Raw genomic sequence first — 17,652 nt, forward strand, 5'->3', positions numbered from 1 at the left:
CTTTTTCTATCACTTTTTTCTAAGCACTTTTTTCACAGTTTCTCACACCAAATATAGCCTGGATTTCTAATAACTGTGGCAAACTCTGACCTGTACCCACTGACTACTAGTGAACGTGATGAAACTTCCCTAGTATCCTGTTTTCCCACTATGTAAACTGATATCCCTGATAAGGGCTGGTTCTGAATTTCTATAGTTCTAAATCGGGGCTCAGAGGCGACAACTGGTTTGTAAGGGGGTAACCTCTCTTAAAGTTGCATTTTTACTTAGATCTTAAGCTATATTATTTGGGAAGTTTTTAAAAGGGGCTAATAGAGATTCCAACTCTCTTCCCTCCTGCCCAACTCCAAGACACCTCTTCGTCATGCACTGAGCTGGTGACCTTGAAAGCAATCCTATTAGGAGTACGGAGGTGGCTCGAGCCTCCATACTGTTGTTCCAATAATGGTTTTAGAATGACAGGTTCTGCTGAATCTTCGTATTTTAATATCTTTTTACTACTTTATTAGGCCTGCAACTTTAATTTAGAATGAATCTAGTCCCCCAAACCATATATATTCAAGATCAAAACTGTTAGGATAATTTTTCTGGGTCTATACTCCTGAACTTCATTCCCACTCCACACTGGACCTGGGATTGTAAATTCTTTGGAATCTAGAAAGATTATAGGAGAATTTCCTTACTAACAAACCATTGCTGGGCAGATAGCCTGAAAAACAGGACCTGCATTTTACAGTTGGCATAAATGTCAAATAATGCTCTGGTAAACATTCAAACAGTGCCTTATGTCCATCTGTGACACAGTTTGGGCCTCGGCATCTGGGTCTGGGGTATAATGGGGTATGACTTATCTTCTCAAATTGGCAAATCTAGAACATAAACTTAATATAACATATGGAAGGTGCAACATAAAGTGGGCTTTTCCTAAAGGTCTAGATGATCTGAGAATTAAGATGGAGTCTCTCAGTAAAATCACCTTCATTGCTGTTAAGTTTCTGCTAAATGAAAAACATAGTCAAGGTGCCTGGAGCCACCTGGAGAATTTCTGTAACAACGAATTAAAGTTGCTCTTGGAGACACACAGATGTTAATGGAAATGGACATTCAATTCAAACCCAGACTATAATCTTTTAATAAATAATATCTAAGAGTTATCAGCTGGGAGGCTCTAAGTAAATACTTAATTGTGTTTGGTTCCTATGATTGGAGGAGTCAGCTCTTTTAGCTCCATCAATTATAGCTCTGGAAACAGGCACACAATTTTTCAGCCTTTTAGTTTTATATAGCAAGCAAATTACACTTTATATTGTACCTCACTATACAAAAACTTTGGTTATACACAGGTTAAATCATGTTCCTCTTGTACACAGTAACGCATGTGGTAATTTCTACTTATATAACACATAATGCCTGGGGAACAGCTGTATTCATTTATTCAAATAGTTACAGAGAATCCAATGAGTACAAGACATACATTAGATGATGTGATCCTTGCTCCATCCCCTATTATTTTTATATAAATATTTTGAATAAAATATTACATTTAAGATCTCTTCAGCAAATAAAAGTTTATGCCAATGAATTTGACCTCAAGATTTCCTCCTCAAAATAAGGATCTTTGATACCACTGTTCTAAAATACATTTTTGCCTCCCTAGCTGTTAAATTTTACAGCTAAAACCTTTTGCCTAGCCCTAAAATGCCACACATAAGGACACTGGGAAAAGACAATGGTGCAAGCCTTACAGAACAAAAGAGAAAAAGAAACAAGGAAATATATGAGAATGATTCTATAGAGGCATTCATATTTCTTATTCTAAGACTCCTCTTGGAAAACAAAAAGATTCATGACTTAGAAAAGGACATTACAGTTGCTAGATCATCATTATAGGAATATAAATGGTAAACACTAGATTATATTTCGTTTGGAAACCTTAACTGGAGGAAATTCTACCTTTACAGTGGAAAAGCCAAAAGAAGAGAAGTCACTGCAGGCTCCAGAAATACACATTTTAACAAAGTGGGGGCGGGGGAGTACAGTTTCTCAGAACCACTGTGTCCCGATCTCAAGGAGAAGTTGTATTTCTTTATAATTTAATCTATGATTAGCTAACAAAAGGGACAGAAAGCATTATTAACCTTAACATTCACAAAGTGGTCAATTAATAGCACCTTGTAACTATATACCTTTGTTTTTCCACCAAAGAAAAATGAATAGCATGACAGAAAACAACAAAACAGGGCTGGGTGCAGTGGCTCACTCCTGCAATCCCAGCACTTTGGGAGATCAAGGTGTGGGGATCACTTGAGCCCAGGAGTTGGAGACCAGCCTAAGCAACAAAGTGAGACCCCGCCTCTACAAAATTAAAAGAAAAAAAACAGCCACGTGTGGTGGTATGCACCTCTAGTTGCAAGCTACTTGGAAGGCTGAGGAGGATCACTTGAGCCCAGGAGTTCAAAGGTGCAGTGAGCCATGATCATACCACTGCACTTCAGCCTGGAAAACAGAGCAAGAGTTTGCCTCAAAAAAAAAAAAAAGAGAGGAGCAGGAGGAGGAGGAGAAGAAGACAACAACAAAGAGATAATCTCTGGTATACTAACAGACAAATGCAGTTTCATAGAGAGCAATATGATTAATGTATCAAACACAGAATTGTCTCTTTCCAAGTAGTTACCTTGAAAGGACAATTCTAATGCTATCAACATTTCTTAGAATTTCTATATTATGAAGACCTTCAGAGTCTGTGAAAGTTATTTTAAGTGTTAAGTTTACCTTTGTTTCATAATGTTCCATTTACTCTGAAAGGTACAGGGTATAAAGAGGAGTGAGTCCTGGCCCTTACAAAGCTTACAGTGTCAAGAAGGACATGGGTGTGTGCATGGATGATTTCATTACACTGATGTAAGTCAGTAATGGATTTATAGTGCGGAAGGAGCACAGTGAGGGGCTGCCCTTTGTGCCAGGAATGAGGAGGCTGGGAGCGAGAGAGGAGGTTTCCTGCAGATGGCACCCAAGGAAAGTCTGGAGAAGATGCCATGTGATCTGATTCTACAGAGTAAGTCAGAGTTATCCAAATGAGGAAGCAAGATGAGGAAAATGGACAGATGAGCATGAGTAGGACACAGAGGCATGCAAGAACATGATGGAGCAGGCAAATGCAACAAGCACTTTGGTGCTGCCGGAGCACAAAGTGCAAAGAGTGGCAGGAAAGAGGATGGAGAAGGAAAAAGGGACCAGCTGGTAGGTAGTCTAGGTGCCATGCTAAGGGGCTTGGACTATTCCTTAGGTCAGGGGTCACAAAAGCAATGACTACGGTAATGTAGATAACTGAGGCAGGCCATGTAATGCATATTCTAGAAGAGGGGCACTGGAGCACGCATGACCCATCTATAGCATATGGTGACAGCTGCTACTTAGCTCCAGCTGATGACTGCTTTGAAGAAAGAGGACAAGGGTGGCTGTGTCTTCCAATTTTTCAAGGGAAGCTGAAATCTAGATTATGAAAAAATCAGTTCCTAAATGTTGACTCATAAGCACCTGCAGGGGACAAATAAACTTAGCTACAGACTAAATATGGCTCCAAGACTCCTAGTCAAGACCTCTGTTTCACGAGAAGTTTATTTCTAATGGGCAGATATTTCCATTGGAAAGATGTCATAGTGGCACGCTATGGAGGATGGGTTGGAAAGAGGAAAGACTGAAAGCAGGAAGACCATGATCCACCTAGAGAGTTATGAGTCTTTCGTCTTTTGAGGGAGATGATAATTTTGATAAAATCAAGTAAAAGTCATTTAGAGTCAAGTCTCATGAGTAAATTTAGTATTAGATCTGGACATCAATCAGGTTTTATATAAAAACAACACAGGAGTATAAAGTCAATCAGATGACTGCTTTAGGCAGTTCACAGAATGGGTCAGGAGGCCATTACAAAGCAGAAGTTGTAAAATGTATTGTGTAATAGTCATGAAGCCTCTAGAAGTGTCTATCCACAGGTAAACATTGTGTGGATGTCTTGCTTCTGTAATGAAATTGAAAAGACTCTTTGCCCATTATTCTGTGCTCCCGCCTTTAAGGTCTGTGTGAGCTTCCAACCTCAGCCAGACATTTGGGATGGGATAGGAGTCTATATCCCTTAAACGCCCTGTTTCAGATTAAAATCTTGAAGCTAATGGCTTCACAGTTGGCACACACTTAACATTTCCGCCACTCTCATCCTCTCCCTTTCCTGACTTCAATTTATACTCTTGCATTATTTGTACACATTTTTCTTCCTCCACTTCTGTGAGCAGAAACCATGTCAATTATCTTTGCATTACTTCCACAAAACCCCAGCAGAGTAATCTGCCACAGAGTGAGCATTTAACAAATGCTGGTTTAGGAGGAAAATGCCTTATTACTTAATAATCGCTGTGCTCAGCAAAATTCACCGTCTAAGGCAGGTTTGCCTTGAGACCTATCCAAGGGCATTTAGTTACTGCAGCACCTAAACAGTCTCTCCTAAGCCAGTCCTGAAGTCAGCATTACAAGGAGGCTTGAGGTTCCGAGGTATAAGAGCATCAGCATAAGCCCAGCTCGCTCCCAGTGATTATTTAATTACTGTGGTAATAACAGTCAGGTATGTAAAACATTACACTCCTACTGATTACATGGAAGAGTAATCACTCCTTCAAGAATTATCTAGTTTGCCATCTAAACAAACTATTGTCACCCCACCAGATAACTATGAAGCCACCATAGAAGGCCAGATGTTAATCTCCATGTTCACTCTTACTGAGTTATTTGATGTTTGCCCAACAGTATGGCACCTGAAAAGATGGTACTCATCATTAGCCAGGATAATCCTGAACAGAAACATTCAACTCATCAAATTCAGATGGCAAACTTCTTTATTACTAGTAGAAAAAAGATACTAAGCATGAAAACCAGGTTTGGGTGTGGTTGGCAGATGAGGCCATGGGGTGGGAAGAGAAAAGTTTCTGATTGTGTATCGCAATAGTCACACACAAAAAATAAACTGTATGTCATCTTGCTATGATGCTTTGGGAATACTTAATTTAGAAAATAAGAGATGGTCAAGCACAGGGGCTCACGCCTGTAATCCCAGCCCTTTGGGAGGCCAAGGTGGGAGGATCACTTGAAGACAGGAGTTCAAGATCACCTGGGCAACATAGCAAGATCCCATCCCTACAAAAAACTTTTTAAAAAATTAGTTGGGTGTGGTGGCATGTGCCTGTAATTCCAGCTATTAAGGAGGTTGAGGCAGGACGATCACTTGAGCCCAGGAGTTGGAGGCTGCAGTGAGCTATGATCATGCCATTGGACTCCAGCTTGAGTAACAGGGCAAGACCCTGTCACTAAAGAAAAAATAAAAATAAAAAGGAGAAAAAAAAATTAAGAGTCCATTAAAAGGTGCAACAAATCATACAGGCAACTAGTGACTGGTAATAATAATAATCAGAACAGTGCAACAACATTTAAGTGGAAAAGGTAAAATGAAATTGTCTACACATCCAGGTTTCTGTGTTCTCATGCAGTACAGAGGCTGTCTGCTCCTTGATGTTCTCTTAATAACCACATTCATTTCAGGACCCAACCATATCCAACGTCAGGAAGCAGTAAGGACGAACGAACCAGAGAAGACACAAATTCAGAACGTAACAGTGCTACAGACCAGAACTGTGTTGTCCAATAAGGTGGTCACATGTGGCTATTTAACTAAAATTTTGTTTCTCAGTTGCACTAGCTATATTTCAAGCTCTGCAGCTGTGGCTATTGTATTGGACAGTGCATATACAGAACATTTCCATCATTTTCCATGGAACAAAGCTGGACTACAAAGTGAATATTCCTATTGTTAAGATGGACCCAATGAAAAATTCAGTCAAAGTCAATAGTGTTATTCATTGAGCATAATTAGAGATATCCACGGTTATCTGGTTATTTTATTGAATGTGTCATAGAGACAATTGGTGATCCACAGAAAGTTTGGACATCCTTATCAGCACAGGATTTTTTTCTCCCAGTATTCCTCCAATACCCACCCTTGCCCTTCCCACCACTATGGGCAGGGATAGAAAGAAAAATGGTAGGGGGTCAGAAACTCCTTGATTAAGTCTCTCTTATCCAAGAAGCTGCATAAATTGCCAAAAATAAGTAGGTTTTTAGAAGCATCTTCTTTCCTCCCCTTTCTCTTCCTTTTTAAAAAAATACTAAAAGACAACTAAGCAAAAACAACAACAGGAGACAGGCAGAGGTATTCAAGAAAATTATTAAGAAGAGGGCAGGGAGCGGTGACTCACGTCTGTAATCCCAGCACTTTGGGAGGCTGAGGTGGGCAGATCACAAGGTCAGGAGTTTGAGACCAGCCTGGCCAATAATGGTGAAACCCCGTCTCTACTAAAAATACAAAAAAAAGCAGCTGGGCATGGTGGCGGGTGCCTGTAATCCCAGCTACTCAGGAGGCTGAGGCAGGAGAATTGCTTGAACCTGGGAGGCAGAGGTTGCAGTGAGCTGAGATTGTGCCACTGCACTCCAGCCTGGGCAACAGAGCAAGACTCCATCTCAAAGAAAAGAAAAGAAAAGAAAATTATTAAGAATAAAATGGATGGCTATCCTAAGTTACTGTCCAAGACACCCAAGGAAAAGTACCACAAATCAAGAATGTTTCCAAAAATACCCCATGGGAACAATTCAACAAATCTACATTAATTTTAAAAGTTACCAACTTTTCAGAGGCAAAATGATTTGCTGCTAAAAATTTAAAGTCCTGAGTTTTCATCCAGAGCAACACACTCTGGTTCAATGATGTAATTCACAGGCAAATAAAAGAATCACATTAAGTCACCCTCCAGTCATAGCATCATTTGATTTCTGAGGTCATTTGGTTCTCAGACAGGAGCCAGGTCTGATAGTAAATAAAAATCAACTACAGTAGTAAGATTCTACTTATTAGAACTTCTCATAAAAATGAAGTAATATGCTTTTGGATTTAATGTAGACAGTTTCAATTATATTTAAGAAAAGCAAAGTAAGATTAATTCGAGAAACAGGAAAAAGAAAACGAGGAGTCCTCAGACACTGGATTCTATTTAACACTCTTCACTTTATCATTGCTTAAATATTTGCTTTCTACTTTGTCATGCTACCTCTCTGCATCACAGAAGAAAATTTGATACCTCAGTGACAGAATAATTTAAGCGCAAGCTAAAAATTAATCAGCACATAAAAGCAAGAAAACTCATAACCCATCTGTTTAAGAACAGCTTATATATTTTGGGGAAGGGGAAGCAAGACTTAGGATGCTGGAAAATGTAAAACACAGGCCTTAAAGCTCCTTTTTCAAAAATGTCTGATGTTGCTGTCTCTGGCTGATAATTACAGCCCTGGGAGGGCAGCTGTGAGACAATGCTGACAATGATGCGGTACACAGGCTCTCAAGAAGCTGGTAAGCTGCTGCTACCTTTCATACTGTGAAAGAACAACACAAGGGTCAGACTTCCCTTTTCTGTAACCTGTGCATTTCAACTGCCATACACGAATTCAGTTATCATCAAAAGTTATACAACCTCATGATCTCCTCCCTGCTCCCTAGCTTCACCCTCCACATTCGCCCTCAATGTTTGCTGTGCTCCTCTTTACTCTTGGCATTTTAGTATAGAAAGGGAAGTGACATTTTGACCCTCTGCCTAGAAAAGGTTGCACTCTTGAGTCACTTTAACTCATCCTTTAAAGCAGAAACTGACTTCATTAAAGTAAGCAAAAATTATCTGAGGCACCTAAGGAAGGTGGGGAGATGTTCGTTTAAACCTTGATAACTCAGTATTTCCTCCTCTTGATGAGGACAGAGTGACTGGTCACTGTTGAAGTGAGCATGGGAAAAATTAAACATCTCTAGGCCAAGAAAGTAGCTTAAGTCAAAAAAGGCAACTGATCTGAAATACACCGAATCTACAAAAACTGTTTCCCATTTCATGCATACACAACCCTACAGAGGGTATAAACACTACCAGCAAACCGTGCTAGGAGGTCACAAGCACTCCCCGGAGCATGCACGAGCAGCACAGTTTATAAAACGTTCTATAGGCAGTGTGGGAGACAAGGGCTGGATCTGGCTCCGACCAAAGGGTGGAGCTAATGCATACCTTTTGGTCTTCTGGAATTTCCATTCTTTTGCTGTTCGTCTTCCTCATTAATGGTGAATAAACCAAGAGGAATTGGCCTTGCATTGGTCTTCTTCAGTCTCTCGTGTCGGAGAGCTGTAGCTGATCCAGGCATACCGCTGCTACTTGTTTTTTTTTTTTAATTGTGATTATATTAAAAATATATGCTTATGTAATTGCAGCTCCCAGGAAGCTGCTAGTTCCTAAGCTGCCTGTTCATTTGAGCACTTGTAATAGATCCCCTATGGGTAAACAGTTTGCAAACAGCTGACAGATAGTACCAGCCACTTGGCAACTGAGGCCCTGCAGTTCCCCTCACCTAGCAGCAGCTTCCCCACCTCCCCTACCAGCCCCCTCCCACTGACTCCCCGACAGGCACATGCGCTGGTGATTGCTCCGGCTCATGCATGCACGCATGCACACACACACACACACACACACACACATACACACTCCTTCCAGAAAAGCCCTACTAAAGACACGCAGGGTCTGATGCCTCCCACCACTGCACAACCTGTTCAATCAGATCCCAGCTTCTTCCTGCTGCAGCACCTTTTCCCAATCTTCTTCCTGCTACCACACAGTAAAATATTCAGCCCACAGCAGAGAGGGGAAAATATGATATGCTGCCGTTAACAGTTGCCCTGACAACCCTAACATATCCTAATCAAGAAGGGCCCAGAGTGGCTCCATCTCCCCAGCTGAGAAGCGGCAGCTTGCAGGATGCTGGGTTCTGGGAACTCACCAGCAGAGGGTTACAGCGTGAGGCCGCTGGGCAGCTCCCTCTTCCTCTCAGCGGCAGCGCAGCAGGATGGGAGGAGAAAGAGTTTTGCTTGCACAAGCAGCAGTAGACTCCTCAGTATGGAGACAGAAGCCTGAGGAAGAAAGGCTTTTTCTTCTTTTCTGGGCCAGGTTGTCTATCATAACAATGTTTGCAAGCCCGTGGATGAATGAAGGCATGGCTGGTACCCACAGAGCAGCTCACTTTACTTTCCTGACATTCTTACCACCCCAGAGCATGTATAAGAACAGGGTTGGCAGCACCAGTCATGAGGGCCACCAGTGCCATGTCCCTGAAACCCTCCAGTGAAGACAGGCAAGGGAAGAACTATGCTGGCTCCCACCAGAGATCACAACGTGGAGTGTCTCCTCTGCAACTCAAGTTTCAAGGACAGAACCTATACTGGGGAATTCTCCAAAGGAGAAAAACCTGTCTCTATTACACCCAGCACACCCCCCACCCTCAATCCCCACCGCTCTGGGCAGTTGCTACCAGCGGTGCTGAGCAATGCTCAACACTTGACCCAATTTTAGCTCTTTTTTGGATCGTTTTCTTCAAAGCACAGAATCATGTGATTATTGTTTTCTCCTGAAATAAGCTATCTCACTTTAAGACTCTCTACTTCTAGACTGCTTAAAATGTGTGCTGTCTCCAAAAAAAATTTACAATAAATGACATTAAAACATGCCAACTGCCAAATTAAGAAAAAACATTTTTTTTGCTTTTGTGTTTTAATAAAAATCAAGTCTGCTTAGCAAGTCAAAAGCAATCCTCCCACTCCCCAACTACTCCCTTACTTTTTCTCAGTACTTGGGCCCCCAAAAGAGGGCCCAAGGGAGTCTAAGGCAAGTACAATATCCTCTCTAAATCTCTTGCGTGGAACAGTAACTTTGGACAATTCACTTAACTCTCTCAGTGCCTCCGTTTTCTCTGTAAAATTGGGGTGATGACTATCATTTACCTACGGTATTAGGGTGAGGATTAAATGCGTGTAGTGCTAGCAACTTGAAGTGCTTAATAAATACCAACTATTATTATACTTTATAATAGTTTGCTGTAACTAGTCCATTTTTTGCTTTGTAATTATTTTCAAGGTATTTCCAGTTCAACTATCAACACTACCAGGAAGTACTTCTTTGTATCTACTCTTATTGTCCAGCATGGTGCTGGGGGATGTACTACATTGTGAGCAAACACATGCTGAAAAAAATAAATGAATCTTAAGAACTCTTTCCCTCCACAGGCTGCTTGATTTAATTAAGTTCACATGTATTTAGATCTCTGGCATGAAGAAACGCAGGAAATTTCAGTTTTAGAGTTTATTTTAAATTGTGTCAATCTGTGCAGTGGGTCTTTGGAATAAAATAGAATGGAGTTTTGGAGCTGAATGGGCCTGAGAAAGCAAGTGAGTCAGCATCGTTTTACATGCGAGGAAGCTGAATCTCATGAAGTGAAATTCCTTGCCTAGGTCAAATGTTAGTTGGCAGCAAGTCTACAATTAAAATTTAGACCATCTTCCTCCTAGTCCAGTGCTTCTCCTGATGACAAATGTTTGACCCAGATGTTTTAGAATCCTAGATCGATCTCCAATTTATGTGGAGATGGAAGGAAAGGGAGGACGCATATAAGATCTTATTGTTTAAGAAACAAAAAAATGGATACAAATTGTAAATGTAACATACTTCCATAATTTTCTATATTTGTAAACTTTTATTCTTGAATGAGACATGATTTGTTATTTCCTATTATTTTTCTTTAATCAGACGATCAATAAACACAGGTGTAATATACATCAATATCATACTATTTGTGAAATGAAAATATTTTCAAATCCACATTAGCTTCTTTCCTCTACTTCAAGAGAGTCAGGTCAGTATTTACAATAGCAAAAGCATAACAAAACAAAAAAGCAAAATAATAACAAAAAAAACTCCACATACAAAATAAGCATACTTGAAACTACCTTTTGGTAAAGAAAATGAAAATCTGTCTTAAGCAAATGACTAATTTCATTTAGAAATGTTTGTCACCCAAATACAGCTTACAGCTTCCAAACAAAGCTAGCTGCTGCTCTAATAACTAACACATTATCTCCACTGAGTCAAGATGCTCTCATCCTGCTGTCGTGTAAATCCTGACCCCAACATCAACTAGCTGTGTCACTGTCACAGAAAAGCAAACAGCACAGGATCAAATAATAACAATAAAGGATTTTTTTCCTTCCTTTATAAAGGACACATTTTTCACTTAAGACATAAATTCATTTGAGATTAGTTTCTTAAATGTTCACACCCAATCTTTAATGGATATAGGGGTTAGCTCCTGGGGAATTCCAGGAATACTGTGGCTTGATCCCTGTAGAGGCGTGGGTACCATCTTCTCGCAATTCCCTTTTACATTTTGATCCAAACCAAAGGCAAATATGGAAAGGGGTATGGTGAGACCTTAAATTTAAATATCCGCCAAAGTAAAATAAACACTACTCTGAATTCCTGAACTCTTTGAGATGGAGTCTCGCTGTCGCCAGGCTGGAGTGCAGTCGCACAGTCTTGGCTCACTGCAACCTCCACCTCGCGGGTTCAAGTGATTCTCCTGCCTCAGCCTCCTGAGTAACTGGGATTACAGGCATCCGCCACCACACCCAGCTAATTTTTTTTTTTGCATTTTTAGTAGAGATGGGGTTTCACTATGTTGGCCAGGCTGGTCTTTGACTCCTGACCTCAGGTGATCCACCCGCCTTGGCTTCTCAAAGTGCTGGGATTAAAGGTTATAAGCCACCGCGCCCAGCCTCCTGAACTCTTCTCCAGCACTAAGGAGCATTTTCAATTAGATGTGGCACAACTATCCTTGCATGTCACATGCAGATACAGAGGCTTAAATCAGTCCCCATGGGAAATGGGCATGCAGCCCTCCAACAGTGAGTAAGGTTTTGCAATTACTTTCTTTAAATTGTTAAAGTGATAAATGTTGTATTAATAGAGGCTTTGTACAAATTTGAGAGAAATGAGGCACTGCCTAGTGCAAAATGGTAGATTTTACAACTAGATTGGCTTTATATTGCGTAAAAATATTCTGCAGTATAATTTCAAAATGTATTCACATTTATGGGTAAAAACATTACCACTCAGCTACTATGATTAAAACAGTCCAATAGGCCCCCAAGCAACTGCAGGTCCCACCCGCTTGGTCCACAATAAATTTATGTCTCTTTGTCCTCCTACCCTGGCTCGTTGGCATCTCTGGCCTATGTCCAACCTGTGAGTTGGATGAATATGAAACAGAGTCAAACTTGCTGATCTTTGGGGAAGTAAGCTCATGACTTGGGCCTAGCTGTCACAATGTTGTATAAAAGACTAACATGTAGTCACATGCATACACATACGCACACATAGAGTCAGCTTTCTGTTCACATTTATGCTTCCTAGACTTGTGTGACCATAAAGTTGGAAAACAGCACACTCCATGAATGAATCCAAGAAATCTGCTTAACCAGTGAGAAACATACCTAAAATTTCCCTTTCTAAAAGCCCAGTGAGCTTTACAAAAACATTATTGAAAGAAAAAAGAGCCTAATTTGTACTATTCAATGGCTGTAGCTGAAAACAGAAATTATTACTGCTGGATTGAATGGCCTGTCACCAGTAAATTACAAGTTCCACGTATGTATAAGTTATTTACTTTTCATCAGGGTCCAGAAGTGCCAAAATTCTTTTCCACGTTTCAACATTCGAAGAGATGGTTAATTCTTCAAAACTACCGGACTTCAGCAATCTTTTAAGTATTTAATGCATCTCCCCAAGATAAACTGAAATTTACTTCTAGCAGGAGTTTTAACAATATTTTTATGCAACTTAAAAACTTTGCATGATTTTGAAAATGACAAAGCCAGCACAGGTTGACATGGAATCAAACAACCACTAAGGAACAAAGGGTCCCAGCTGGTTCTTTGCCACTCTATTCTTGAAGTTAAAGGGCAGCCTCAGAGTTTCCTAGAATTATGCCACTTACTGATGGCTTTTGTGACGATAAAGGCACAACATTCTGCCATCTTGCAGCATCATGCATAGCATAGAAGAGGCTGGATAAAGAAATACTGCACAAAGAAATATCAACCCTTTGAAAGGAAAAGGCAGATTTGCTTTGATCTTCTTTATTTGACCACTTTTTGTTAACAGGCATATAAGAAAAACAGTAAATACTGCCCTAGTAGCGGTGACGCCATCAGCCAGAAGTACCAGGTCCCTGTGGTGCCTTTTACAACATTTCTATAAATCTTCACTGCAAAACACTTCATGGTGCCTACAGAGTCCATTTTCCCATGTCTGCTCTATCATAAACAAATTTCAAACGCTAGGGATTCATTTATACAAATGTAAGGTGTGGATACTAAGCTTTAAAACCCTTTCCTAAACGTTAGGTGTGAAATGCCACATTAAACCTTAATCCAGTAGCATATAATGGAATGCCTCTCAGCCCTCTTGTTCATTACTCTCATTGACAATACTTTATTAATGTGCACTACATGAACTTCTGAATTACTTGATAAAAGTTAAATGTGCAAAGACTGTCCTCTCTTCTCACGATAATTAGGCTAAGAAATCCAATTTTATAGATTCCAAATGAGGGAAAGAAATCAATCGCTGGGTTCAACAGAAGATTCATACAGATGCCCGGACTGGGTTTCTGTAAGTTACCTAATTCACTGAGGGTCTGTGAGCAGTTTAATTTAGTGTTTAATTTAGTTTTATTGTTGAGCCACACCATTAGAAAGATAAGAAAATGAAACTATGGTTCCTTGACTTGCTTTGCTTTAGGAGTAGTAAAATCATGTTAAAGATGACAGATGGGGTGCTTTGGGGCATGCCATCAGAGAGGATACAGAGCCAAAGGCATAATGTTTTCACCAAACAGAGGCAGTGGGGAGCCACTGAAGGGTATTGATAGCTAAATGTGTGATCCAGACAGGCCAGGATGAACTTGCAGTGAGAAAGAGAGAGACGAACAGAGACTAGCTATGTAACTACTTCGTCCAAGTAAAGAAAAGGGATCAAATGGTGGCCATAGGGATAGACGTAAAAACAGGAATATGAGAATCAATCATGTTTGTGTTTTTTTAACAGACACCCCTCTAGCAGTGTGAAAAACTTATCCATAGGCTTGAACGTGAATACCAAGCTCCTGCAATAGTCCAGATGAAAGATGGAGAAGTGGGCAATGGAAAGAAAGGTAGTTATGTTTTTATTAAAGATTAATATGAGAACAAGTGCTCTATATCCATAGAAAAAAGAAAGCTAAGAGATGGATAGACTTAGGTCCAAAATGATCTCAAAGAATGAAATAGTGAGTTATACTTAGACAGGATACAGCCTATTCAGTTTATTCCCACTGAATAGGCTATATTCTTATCCATTCAGTAGGAATAAACAGGAACATATCTTTTTATATTTTAAAAAAGTTCAACTGGACGGGTACAAAATGAAGACCTACCCAAGCTGCCCCAGAAACAAAGCGAGCACTTGGACAACAAGCTCACTAAACATCATCAGCGCACTGAGGAAGTAAAAACCCTAAGTGTCACAGTGGAATCGGCAGACATCAGCGTGCCTAATAGGAGGACAAGCGTTCTCTGTTTACTGGTCCTCATACTACATGGTACTCGCAAGATATCTGAAATAGGATGATAAATGAGAACACTTTCAGAAGAGAGTGACCTAGGACTTACCATAAATATTCTAGGCCATAACATAGGAGACATAACATAGAAGAAAATAAGACAAGACTCCAGAGGAATAAAATAACAGAATTAAAGGTTAACATATGGAAGAATTTACACTTTTAGTGGAAGTGTAAATTTAGTTCTGGAAGAGAAAACTGGGACCAGGGACTGTAAGTTACCAGAATGTAAAAAGTTATGTTTCTTGACATTGAAGATAGCTGTGCACAAACACTGATCTGGAATGATGATGTTGGATTAATGCACTGTTTACAGGTTGAATTTTTTTTTTTTTTTAATCTCTAGAGCTTCTTCTGATCCTGAGATTCCATGACTTGATGCAAATGGAAAGTTGAGTTATATAACCAAGAGAGAACACTCAGGCAGAGGGAAAAAGCAAGGCTGAGATAAAGCCCTCTCCTTTGCTGTACCTGTGCACATACTTACTCGCATGGCTTCATTTTGTAAGCAACTCTGCGTTTCATTATTTTACTTATTCAACTGATGGTCCCGAGGTTTTAGCCTTAAATGCTAAATCACAGAAACAACTGAACCTTCTCCAGGTGTTTGGGTTAGAAGAGGGCCACACTACTCTGATCTCCGCACCTGCAGCTTCCAGACTTCCCACATTCTCTCACCCACAATGTAATGAAAACCTACTGATATACATGCCTGTAATCCCAGCACTTTGGGAGGCCAAGGCGGGTGGATCACCTGAGGTCGGGAGTTCGGGACCAGCCTGACCAACATGGAGAAACCCCATCTCTACTAAAAATACAAAATTAGCCAGGCATGGTGGCGCATGCCTGTAATCTCAGCTACTCGGGAGGCTGAGGCAGGAGAATCGCTTGAACCCGGGAGGCAGAGGTTGCGGTGAGCCGAGATTGGGCCATTGCACTCCAGCCTGGGCAACAAGAGTGAAACGCCATCTAAAACAACAACAAAAAACCTACTGATAAAGATGAATAAGAGAGTTTTCCCCTCAATGAGCCAATTTGTTATAGGTGGATCCCTATAGCTATGTGACTTGAGAGATGAAATCTAAATGAAGAGCGATACTAAAGAACAGCAAACCAATTCAGTGCATGACTTTTTGGGCATTTTAAGGATAGTGACAGCATTAAGTCTTTAGGACAGCAAAGCATCGGACAGGTGAAGAACATTCATTTCAGAATGTTTTAAGACTTTTCCTCAATCCCATCTGTGTTAGTCCGTTTTGTGTTGCTATAAATACCTGAGACTGGATAATTTACAAAGTTTTGTTTTGGCTTAGAGTTCTGCAGACTGTACAAGGAGCACAGTGCTGGTATTTGCTTCTGTTGAGGGCTCAGGACGTTTACAGAAGGAGAAAGGGGAACAGGTGTGTCACATGGCAATGGAGCAAGAGAGATATTGGGCTCTTTTAAACAACCAGCTCTCACATGAACAAACAGAATGAGAACTCACTCATTACCATGAGACGAGTACCAAGCCATTCATAAGATCGGCTCCCATGGCCCAGACATATCCCGCTAGGTCTGCCTCTAACATTGGATGTCATATTTCAACATGAAACCATATCTAAACCGTATCACCATCCTTTGCTACTTTGCCACTCTTTCCATTTCTTTCTCCTAAAACCCCCTGAAATTAAAAGACATCCATTTTTTTTTACTGAAAGCGTAATATCCTGTTTTTACCTTCAAAAATCAGGAAAGATTAATTTTTAAATTTTATCTCTTAAATAAAGCGATTTGTATGATTCTGGGTAAAAACTGTTAATTTTCTTCCTGAGGGTGAGTGTATCAGTGAGGGTTCTTCCACGAAATAGAACCAATAGTATTTTTGGTTGTTTCTCTGGAGAGAAATATGTTGTATATAAAGACTTATTTTAAGGAATAATGGCTGCTGCCACTGTGGGGACAAACAAGTGTGAAATCTGTGCAGCAGGCTGGCAGGCTTGAAACTCAAGCAGGATTTCCATGTCACAGCCTTAAGGCAGACTTCCTCCTTCTTCTTCTTTCCCAGGCCTTCACCTGATTGGATTTGGCCCACCCATAGCCAGGATAATCCCCTTTACTTAAAGTCAACTGATTGTAAATGTTAATCATAGTTACAAAATACCTTCCCAGCAACATCTAATGTTTGGGCTGAGCCCAGCTGACACTTAACCTATCAGTCAGTGACCTCAGAGAGATTAAGATACTCCATTCCCACATTCAAGTCAACAGGCTGCGAATGAAAGCATGCCATTCAAAAGTCAAAGGTTTATGTATCAATGATCATAATCTTCATTGAATAGGATGGAATCTATTTACTCAGATAATTTTCCAATACTGTAATGCTCTATTAATATAATGTTCCTACAGTTGGGGTCAGGACATCTTAGACTTATTAAATCCCTCTTTATTTTCACTAATGATCACCCTTTGAGAATCAAGTACTGGTGAGCTTAAAAGCATTATCAAATGAACCCTTTTAATGAGAACTAAGCAGCCTGTTTATCTGAACATTAAATGATTCAAAAGTACAGATATATAGATTACAAAAAATCCTTCTCTATTATAATGAAGTAACCCCACTTTCTCAAGCAGTAGAAACTAAAGTACATAGATACGTACATGGGGATGGAGAGAGGGTTGGATAAAACGCTTTTCATGAGAAAAGCGTATGAAGGTTTGAGGCATTAAACTTTATTTTTTGATTTATTTATTAACTGAAACCAATTGATACAGTTTGGATGCTTGTCTCCTCCAAATCTCATGTTGAAATGTAACCACCAATGTTGGAGGTGGGGCCTGGTGGGAGGTGACTGGATCATGGTGGTGCATCCTCCATGAATGGTTTAGCGCCATCCCCGTGGTGATAAGTTCTCCCTCAGTTAGTTTACATAAGGTCTGGTTGTTTAAAAGTCTGGGACCTCCCCTCACACCACTCTCTTGCCATGTGAAAGTGCCTGCTCCCGCTTCACCTTCCACAATGATTGTAGGCTTCCTGGGACCCTCAGCAGAAGCCGAGCA

At 40.4% G+C, this 17,652-nt stretch overlaps 1 protein-coding gene across 12 annotated transcripts in view; it reads right to left on the reverse strand.

Annotated features, from left to right (window-relative positions):
* Positions 1-17,652, reverse strand: part of MAP7 (microtubule associated protein 7) — a 208,133-nt gene that overhangs the window by 174,084 nt on the left and 16,397 nt on the right. For 5 of the 12 annotated variants that reach the window (XM_016956364.4, XM_016956363.4, XM_016956360.4 and 2 more), the window contains exon 1: positions 8,142-8,373. The exons of 5 other annotated variants lie outside the window; for them this stretch is intronic. In XM_016956364.4, coding sequence (XP_016811853.3) covers positions 8,142-8,274 — 133 coding nt within the window. In that variant the 5' untranslated portion in view covers positions 8,275-8,373. Of the gene's footprint in view, positions 1-8,141; positions 8,374-8,673; positions 8,754-8,904; positions 8,969-17,652 lie in introns of those variants that run through there. 2 more of the 12 variants (XM_009452067.5, XM_009452068.5) reach the window with 2 other exon arrangements.

This window comes from Pan troglodytes, chromosome 5 (assembly GCF_028858775.2).
Source record: "Pan troglodytes isolate AG18354 chromosome 5, NHGRI_mPanTro3-v2.0_pri, whole genome shotgun sequence".
In the NCBI taxonomy this organism is placed as follows: domain Eukaryota; kingdom Metazoa; phylum Chordata; class Mammalia; order Primates; family Hominidae; genus Pan; species Pan troglodytes.